Source organism: Platichthys flesus, chromosome 14 (genome assembly GCF_949316205.1).
Source record: "Platichthys flesus chromosome 14, fPlaFle2.1, whole genome shotgun sequence".
NCBI classification, from domain to species: Eukaryota; Metazoa; Chordata; class Actinopteri; order Pleuronectiformes; family Pleuronectidae; genus Platichthys; species Platichthys flesus.
Window position 1 is genome coordinate 16,005,935 of NC_084958.1, and position 10,233 is coordinate 16,016,167.

General features: G+C 41.3%; 1 protein-coding gene across 2 annotated transcripts; it reads right to left on the minus strand.

The window, feature by feature from the left end:
• Positions 1-310: 310 nt before the first annotated feature.
• Positions 311-9,347, minus strand: prkacbb (protein kinase, cAMP-dependent, catalytic, beta b). Of its 2 annotated transcripts, none has more exons than XM_062404552.1 (10): positions 8,914-9,347; positions 5,366-5,427; positions 5,163-5,291; positions 4,471-4,569; positions 4,304-4,386; positions 4,085-4,211; positions 3,895-3,990; positions 3,586-3,708; positions 3,333-3,497; positions 311-1,889 (listed from the first exon to the last, which is right to left on the minus strand). In XM_062404552.1, exons 1-10 carry the CDS (start codon positions 8,957-8,959, stop codon positions 1,764-1,766), a joined length of 1,056 nt encoding a protein of 351 aa, XP_062260536.1. In that variant the 5' UTR covers positions 8,960-9,347; the 3' UTR covers positions 311-1,763. The 2 variants fall into 2 exon arrangements, with proteins under 2 accessions (XP_062260536.1, XP_062260537.1); XM_062404553.1 differs by having other exon boundaries at positions 5,366-6,110.
• Between the last annotated feature and the right edge of the window lie 886 nt (positions 9,348-10,233).

The window sequence follows — 10,233 nt, forward strand, 5'->3', positions numbered from 1 at the left end:
ACCAGTCATCAATCTTCACAGTCCACAATCAAGACACACCAAATTGTACACACCCATAATTATCAGTCCCCTAAATATATATATATATATATTTAATATATATATATATATATATATTTATATATTTTTTAATATATTCTCTGGCAAAATGTCAAACAACCAACGAACACACACACACACACACACAGACAGGAGGCTAGTGTCCTGTCACATTCATGAATGATTCTAGTCCTTCTCATTCAATCTCCAGTTGAATCTCTGGTGGCCCCGTGCTAAATGTCCCAAAGCAAGGAGAGCTGCACACCTTCAACACTTTTAAAAATAAAATTTATTAGCATCTCTAATGTGTATAAATAAAAACATATATGAAACAATGCATATACGTATAATGTAATGAGCTTAACAATAACAGGGTTACATGTGATACAAAGGAGCAGTCTTTATTTTAGACAGTGTATTGTGAGGAAAACTGTACCTTGAAATCAAGCCTTCAAATATGCATACCTATAAGTTGCAAATCTACATTCTTTGACAAGAATGAAACAACAATCTGTTTTTTGGGGGGGGGGGTTAACAGGGAAAATATGGCAAATTACAGTTTTGCATTCCTGTTTCTCATGATTTTAAAATATCCTTAATTTAATACATTATTAAATTCTGTACTTTTTGTAAGGTATCACTAACAATGTTGAGGCACGAAGCCGGAACACCATTCACACTGATCCCCTTAACGTAACATTACACTCAATGGAAACCCTCAAAAGGATTTCACTTCACTCTGATCAATTTACTGAAGTCACATTGTTCCACAGACTCGTAACGATTGGTCTTTATAAGCAGACCTGAAATCTAGGGACAATATGACTATAATGTTCGACACAGCGACGAAAAAAAAAAGAAGAGAGGAAGATACCAGATGACAGATTTTACATGTAACTCACAGATCCAAAAGGATCAAAAACAAACAACTGGATTAGCATCTGACTAATGTAACAACCTTTGTCTTTTTCTGCAATGGCTTGCTGTGCCTGGGTCAGGATACAGAGAAGACAGTGAGTGGATACTTTCGTGAGGAGGGGAGGGGGGGGCGATCTGAGGATTTGGCTCTCTAAGGCAAAAAGCAAAGAAAGGAAAGAACCTCTCTTCTTGTGTCACCCAATATTTCCTATTTGGTCATGCTTTAAACACCCGACGTGTTCAAATGTCTTACAAAACTGACAGATATGCACATAGGACAAACACTACGTCTGAAAGCTGGCCAGTACTTCACAATAGCCAATGTGATGTGGACTTGTAACAGACCATTAAATATACACTGCTGACGACGAGGGGGGGGGGGATCCCTTCAACCAACACATTTGTGTGTGGAAATGCCACAGACAAAGTCAGCTACAATGTGTGGACTGTTATTGGCCATTATCTCAGTTTTTCCTCATAATTTCAAAGAAAATGTCATATTTTAAAAGGGGATAACAACATCCAAGACTAACTGCTTCAAAGTAAAAAAAAAAAAAAAAAACATTTGGTAGGTACAAAAAAAAGAAAAGTAAAACAAATAAGTGGTGTGTCTGCTTTAATACGCAGGGGTACGTGACAGTGAGAGGTTATCGGCACCCAAGGATCATGGCGACCTCATTCAGCCCTGTGGAATGAAGGGACTATGTAGTAGATCTGAAAAAACGATGGTCTCTGCTCCTTCCCAAGTCTTTAGAAGAGTGCAAAGATCCCCTTATTTTTCCCTGATATATCCATGTTCCCGCGTCCTAAAACTCTGCAAACTCTTTCGTGCATTTTTCCGTTAAAGAAACGCGGATCTCCTCCTCCTCGTAGTCGTCGAAGTTGCTCGTGTCCCCTGGGCCTCTGCACTTTGGTATGAACGGGGCTTCCACCTGCGGGAATAAGAGAAATGCATATTTCAACATGCAGTATTTCAATTAATGTCTGCTGAGACAGATTTCTCTTGAGAAATCAAAAAGCTTCAAATCTCTCAGGACTGTCAAAATACAAATAGAAAATAGCGAGAACTGATTGTTATGCTTATGAGTGATGACAACTTAAAGAGTTAGTGAGTGTTTAATGAAGTGCTCCACAGATGATCAGTGTGTGAAACAGTCTGCCTCCACACTTTGATTGTCGGAATTTTGTGTAGTTTCCAAAGCTGACACTTCAAGAGCTTCAATCATGAGCACTTCTCCTGTCCTCACCCTCTGATCGACAGCAAGTTTAGCTTCACAGCTTTGAGTGTTGACGTCCAGAACAGTTACAACATGAACCTTCAAGCCTTTAGATACGGTCTGACAACAGCTTTAAAAGGTTCCTGATGTCATGGCTTTTGTTTTGAACTTGAATCAACATTTTTACTAAACATTGAGCTGTAATGCTCTATATTTAGAGCAACATATTTCATATTTAATTTCACCCAGTCCTTGTTTATATTTTGTGATGACAAATACTTAGAAATAAATAATCACTTGAAGTTAAAACTATTTCAAACCTTTCTGAAGTGAAAATAATGTTGATGTAATTTCTACTTTCAAGGCTAAAGTGCACTTCCCATGTTTGCTTTGTTTCACCCAATGCACAGGAATCTAAACATTTGTTTGACTAAAGGTCAACACCAGAGTGATATATGGCTGTACTATTTCTGCTAAGTAGTCAGTCTACCCCCCTCAACTCTGTATTTTGTAAACATGTCGTATGTTTGACTGTTAGAAAGAAGACGATGATGATGGTGGAGAGATACAGAAAAATCTAACATTGTTATAGAGCTTGTGGAAGCAGATATTTTTGAATAACTCTAAAGAATAAAGGAAACAATAAATCGGGGAAGGACATATAGTAACAAAAATGGTGACATGATGTAAAAATACAACAACCCACAACCAGCCGGCTCGGCTCTGAGGAGTCATTTGACCAGAAAGTTGGTCTGAAGTTGGTAAAAGCATCGAATGACTGTTTGGTGATCGAGGTTAAACACAATCGACAGATCAATAGGACCGAAGCCGGAGCTAAATGTCTACTTTGATTAATCAAAACAACAACATGCAAAATGGCCTTGAGATGCTAATTTCTGAAAGCCACTTTTGTGCGTGAACATCCACACAAAACAAACAGTGTTCAAACACCTGGAACCCAGAACCGTACAAAAAGATGATGCACAGTCCTCAGACACGTTTCTAGGAAAATAAACTGTTGCAGCATCATAGCCATGAATTTCACATCTAGCAAAAAAAATAATCAATGTGAGTCAATCAATATCTAATTAACTCTTAATTAACTTTTGTCAGGGTAGCTCAGTGTGGTGTCACTACAAAATTAATTCGGTGTCTTGCCTTTCTCTCGTAGATTGCGATCCAGTCTGTTGTGGCGAACCATTTGTGGCCCTTGATGTCATTGACTCCGTTCTTCAGGTTGCCGTAGCGTTTGGTCAGATCCACCTGCAGCAGGTTTCGCAACAGATCCTTTAAGTCGGAGCTGAAGTGGGAGGGAAATCGGACCTGGAAAAAAGAGAGAAGAGCTTATTGGACGGTTGCATCTTTTTCCCCTCATGCAGAAGTTATAAATAAAAAACAACTGCCTGCTCACCTTTCCAGACACAATCTTCTCATAGATCTGAATAGGTTGATCTGCAAAGAACGGAGGGTAGCCAGCTGCCATTTCATAGATGAGAACTCCGAGGGCCCACCAGTCCACGGCTTTGTTATAGCCCTGAAACAGTCAAGAAAGATAACAGGTATATGACGTTGCTTTTTAACGAAGGGACCTCCACGTGTTTCATATGCCAAAAGGGATGATAATAACATGAGATTGCAAACATATGTTACAGCAGATTTGCCTCAAACAAAGTGATTTTCGTTTTTTTTCTTTCAGTTCATTTAACAAAAAGCTCCATACTTTGCTGAGGATGATTTCTGGTGCAAGGTACTCCGGTGTCCCACACAACGTCCAGGTCCTGCCTTTTACCCTCTTGGCAAATCCAAAGTCTGTCACCTGGAAGTCAGGAGCACATATACTGAGCATGGGCACGGTGTGGACAGATGATGCACAGGAGCAGGATGTGCTCATTCGTTATGTTCTAGTTCACCTGAATGTAGCCATGGTTGTCGATGAGAAGGTTCTCAGGCTTCAGATCTCTGTATATGAGATCTAGTGAATGGAGGTACTCAAACGTCAGCACTATTTGAGCGGCATAAAACCGTGCGTGTGGTTCACTGGAAAACGAAACAGCAGAAAATAAAAGGTCAAATCAATGGAAACGCTGCACAGTAAAACACTGAATTACATGTCCTAAGTATGTACTCACCTGAACCTTCCAATTCGTCTTAAGTGTGAAAACATTTCTCCTCCTGGAACATACTCCATCACCATGTACAAATTGGAGTTGTCCTACAAAAACAAAAAGGCCCTTAAATGGCTGATAATATTTTTACAGACAATGTATTTATATTATTCTATTAAAAGCACACATACCTTAAACGCGTACTCAAGTCTGACGAGAAAGGGGAAGCATACAGCCTGTAATATCCTCTTCTCGTTTAACGTGTGTTCTATTTGCTTGAGTTTCACAACCTGACAGATGAAAAGAGATAAGATGAGCTTGTCGAGCAAATTTCACTAACTAGAGCAGCAGAGACAGAGAACACCGAGAGGAATGAGGAAACCTTTGAGTCATTTATTTAGATATTTTACTTGTGCTCCCTGGTAATCCTATAATGCAACAAAACAGGTTAAAATGTCATTTCAAACCATTTGCGGAATATAATGGCACCAGTCTTTTATTACCTCTGCTAGGTTTTCTCCCATGTCGGTTTGTTTGTTTGACAGCAGGATTACACATAAACTGCTGAACCATTTTCCCAAAAAACTATGTGGAAGGAGGGGACATTTCAAGAAAGAGCCCATTAAATTCTGGCACAGCTCGGTACAAAAGGGTAAAGCCCGGATTTTTTCTTAACTTTCTTTTAACTAGTGAGTTTTTTGTTGATATTTTAACTAATTCCCTCTGGAATAATCATGGGTCTTGATGAAAAAAGGGATATCTTATGATGTGTGCAATCCGCTGCAGCCTGATTGCATTTAAGGGGACTGTGCCTGGGGGTATGTGCTCCGCCGAGGGCCATTCTAGTTGTACCTGCATATTTATGATACAGGTTGCCACTGACCTTCTGCTTGTCCAGTATTTTCATGGCGAAGTATTGCTCTGCTCCTTTGTGTTTCACCAGCATGACTCTCCCAAACGAGCCAGTACCCAGGGTCTTTAATCTCTCAAAGTCATCGAGGCCCGTTGTGCTCTGTGGAAATAACAATGCTTTAGCCTTGTGTGTGGACAGAGCTAATATTATGTTTAGCCTTTACTTATTCTCACCTGTGGTGGGCATTCCCACTTCCGTAAGAAATCTTCTTTGGCTTTGGCAAGAAACTCTTTCACTAAAAGAGAAAAGGAGAGCATATTAATATGCAGCTAGCCCACTGTTCTTCCTCAGCAATGTTATTTGGGTTTATTAGTATAAAAACACATTCATGTATTAGATGGGACTGGCAAAAAGACCAAATGCTATCAGACTATGAGGGGAAAGGACCATTTTAGGTAAATTGAAATTAAATTGCAAATCAATGCAGAAGACAAAGGGACAAGGTGAACTCTCATCTGGATATAAATAAAATATTAAGAATACCACATACTTTGTTCTAAGAGAAAAGACAAAATACAAACACAAGACGACAACGTTCAAGACAGGCAGACAAGTGATGCATGCCAAGACACTCAGTATGTTTGGTGTTGTTTAGTAGCCTTATTTAAAAGGGAAGGGGACCACAACACTTAAAAGTTACAGGGCAGATTCGTCTGAGCGTCTTGTGCATCACTTAATACGACTTGGTGGAAAACTAATAAACACAGCATAGAAATGGTAAGCAGAGACAAACCAATGTATGGGAAACACAGCAGACAGCAGATATCCAGATTGAGAGAATGTGGACAACAAAAACACGGAACTCATTATCAAAGCACACAATAAAAAGCAAGCACAACTAGCAAGTCTGACACAATGAGACCAATGCCGTTCTGCCATTCTGGTCATCTTTTGGAGGAATGAGCATACCAAAGGTCTCTATTGATCACCAAGGTTTTGCAGGAACAATCACCCACATGGATGGGATGATACGGAAGAGAAGAAAGAAACATAGAGTTCATGTACAGAACAACAAGTAAAAACACATCAACAAACATGAAGCATATGTAGTGGATCAAAGCAACAAGAATGAAAACAGAGATGACATTCACCTGTGGGAGTTAAAAAACAGACTGACAGTCAGAACAGGAACAGAATGTCAACTGGTAGAAATTCAGTCGTGCATATTAGATCAGACTGGAAAGATAATGATCCACAAAAGAGAAACAAGATTTACTGTCTACTGTGTAGATTGTGAGTTTCTGTTAACATGCAAGGAAGAGCTAATTCTGAAAACTGAGCTAGACTTATTTAGAAGAATTACAACAACTTTCTATCAGTTGAGAGGCAACTGAAAAGATAATACAGTTTTATTAGTACATAAACAACCATTTAAGTCTCAAATACAGAGTTTTTTAAATTATGTAAACAGTGAAAAATCTTCACATTTTAGATTTTTTATCAGTTTCTTGAATTATTACAGAAAATATGAATTATTAATCAGATGTTGAAAAATCTTTGTGATAAACTAACTGATATATTAGCTGTTTCAGTTCTGTTCTGCTATTTTACAAGTCAAATTATCGTTGCAAGCCTCGAACACAACTCCAATGCTGATTTAATATTCTTCATACGGTAATAATGTGAGTTGTTTTTGTTCACACAAACTTCGCTCCAACATTTTTGTGCCCTGAGGGAAAATTAAATGGTCCAAAGCCAACACAGTTGGCAAAACTTCCCTGAGAACAATGCCAAAACAAGACAAGAATAACTTAGTTTAGTTATGCGGACGTCTCTGTTCTGTTAAAGTATAGTGTGAAACACAATACATGGACATGGGGGGGGAATAGGTGTCATGATGGCAGCTGTTTAATCTCCCCTCGGCCAAGTGTGACCATGTTGGTGCGATTCCAACTGGTCGAGCTAATGGGGGCGATAATAGAGTAAACACAGGTAGCCTGGTGTATAAACAGCCCTGTAGGTGAGCAGGTCGTCAGAGCTGCTTCCCTCTCGACAAATCTGCAGCTCAGGGCATCGTGTCAGCTCAAACTGGTTTAACAGTTAGCCACGGCCCAAGATCTCCAGATCATAGCTGCTTTCAAAACAAATGCTCGACGGTATTGCTGATCTGATCATCGCTGTCTGCCTGAACGTCTCGAGCAGGCACTGTTCTCTTCACCTGCCTGGTCTCTCTCAACAGGTCAATAAACTTCAGAGGAATGTTTCACTGCATCATAAAGTGACTGCTTTAAAACCAAGTGTGTAACTGAACACAGATGGATCCCTTCATGGTTTGAAGAGGGTAAAGCGTGTGTGAAGGAGGTGGACATATTCAGGGAATATATTACTAATTTGAACTGATTCGGCAAAAATCAATCACACCATGATAATGAGGAAGCCTGTGATAAACTGGGATGGGATAGTCAGTGATGACCAGCTGCACACATCAAAGTATTTAAGTGCAAGTAACACTGGCCTAGGCTGAATTACGTCAAACCTTTCCAAGCTTGTAATACCCCTTATCCTCTGACGAAGGTTTGATGACAAGCTGCCCCGGGCAATGACAAGCTGCGTGTGAGAAGCGAGCCCCGGTGGACGTTCACCGCGGCGACATCACAAATGGGGACTCTAAATAAACACGAGTGACACGATTCAAGTGTGTTTGCGTGGGCGTGTGTGCGTGCGCCTATGCCAGGACGACAGTAGTAGCTCCCTGTTTTATGAATGGAAAGAGGGCATTTGTCATTTCTTCACCATATTTGGTCAGGGTACTGTACTGAGGGACAGCTTTGTTTATAAAGCCCAGAATAAAGATGTGGCAGCGTAGCCCGAGGCAGAAGCAGTCCCGCAAGTAAAAAATTTACCGGGTATTTATAACAATCACTCAAGGGTTTTGTGGTTGAGCATTAGAGATTTGAGTTGGTGTCTCATCCCGGGGTAAGTGTGCCGGGAAGAGGCTGCAACACTGAACACAAGTCAAAAGCAAGTGGTGATTGTCATGAGCGGAGGGCGACACCACGAATGATGTGATGAGCTGATGCTACACTGGTTGTTTTTTTAGCCATTATCAAAGGATTTAATGGTGTGTGTGTTTGTGTATGTGTGTTTGTGTGTGTGCAGGCCTGAGCAGCAGCACTACCACCAAGAGGCAATGCAATGACAGGGGCCTTCGGAAGGGCTAATCCCCCCCTATTCGTGGCTAAAGTTAGCAGGCTAGCTGTTCATCAAGCTCGATCCCCTCCTGCGCTGCAGCTGCAAACAGCCTTTTAGAGGTGAATTCACCAATATTGGAGGGAGGGGGGGGGGGGGGGTGATTGATCGATCAGCGTTGCATTAGCAGCCCTATGATATGCCTTCATAGATTGTGACCACTGTCTGTCAGTGCTCTCCCCTCCCCACCCCCCCCTTGAAGCCTCCAGAAAACCACAACATGCACGGGGGTCTCCTCGCTGCTAGCTTACTTCAGCTGGGCCTTTAATGGCTGAACGTGCAATTAAACGATAAAAGACAAAACACCCCAAAGACGATTGTTTTGTTCGTTAACTAACTAAAGAGCGAGTGTGTGTGTGCGGGTGGTTGTGTTGGGGGGGGACAGGCGGCCCTCCCCAGCTGCCGGATGGGACAGCGCTAACGGGGATAGCTTGGTTAGCCAGCTACTGTCACAGGAGGCTCGGCGAGTCGCAAATAAAAACGAATAATAATAATAATAACAAACAGGAACAGGTAAATGAGTGGGACTCACCGCTCTCCAGCTCGTTGCCCTTCTTGGCGGTGGCCGCGTTCCCCATGGTGTGGAAGACACGGCGGTCGCTCCGGCGGAGGAGGCGGAGGAGAGATGGCGGTAGGCTACAAGCTAGCAGATGATATCCCCCGAGCCCCCGTCTCCTTCTTCGTCTTCTGCTTTTGGGAGATTACCGCTGAACACAAATCGATAACGGAATAAGTCGGAGATCTAACGCTCGCGAGTGATGTCCCTTCCGGCCGTCAGCCCCCCCTCACTCTCCCTCTGTTCCGCTCCTCCTCTTGCTAGCAGCGGCAGGGTAGCGTCCGTGTCTCCCTCCGTGTGACATGAAGCTAAAGCGGTCACTTGTTCCTCACTGAGCCGCTGCCGCTCTGCCCCCCTCCGCAGCACGTCCTCATCCCCGGGCCCTCCCCAGGTGACGGTTCAGGTCTGGAGACGTCTCCGCGGTCCCGGCTCCGCACAGACCCTCCTTCCGCGTTCTTTACCCGCCTGGCGATGCGGGTTTGACATTTTGCAGGGAGTCGGTAGCAAGGACTTTATTATCAGTCAAGAAACTCACCTCGAATTGTCATGATAAACATTCAGCCTTGACTGAAACTAGTGTCTCTGCACGAAAACACACTGAGTCAAACCTGGAGTCACAAAACATAACCTCAGGCAACAAGTGATAATTACTATGTTGTGAAACTTTTAATTTCCCCTCAAAAAAGGAAATGTTTTACAGCTACACTTAAAATTTTGGCAGAATTTTTCACCAAGAAGTGAAGATTGGCTAAAAAACTTACTTCACAATATTAAAATATGAATCAGAAAGTTAAAATCATAAAATACAAAAACATCAAACAAGCTTACTTATTTATTCGTACACACGTTTGTTGATTTGCTTGGCATTATTATACCAAGTCATAAACTCAGTCGCTAAGTTGTATCAATGTGTACTTCACCATTTAGTACTCTTGATATATCTTTGATTAGTTAGTTTATACTAGTTTTATAATTCTGAATAAAGTTATATTTAAAAAAGAACACATCAGTGGCTAAATATATCTTAGGCAACTACTTGGTTTTATCTGTAATTTGTTACTAATGCAGCCCTTAATTTGCACACAAGCATTTTAAAATGTCACAAACAGCCACAGACTGTTTCCATTTTGACCTAATATACTAGTAATTAGCAGGCATTTAGTTTTAAAATACTCCTATAAAGTTTTATCTCATGACAATTACACAGTTTATTAGCAGAGTAGACAGAATACTTTCCTTCTACGTGTGATATACTTGCAAGTTTGTGTATTTGTAAAAGGAAAGCAAAAAAAGAAA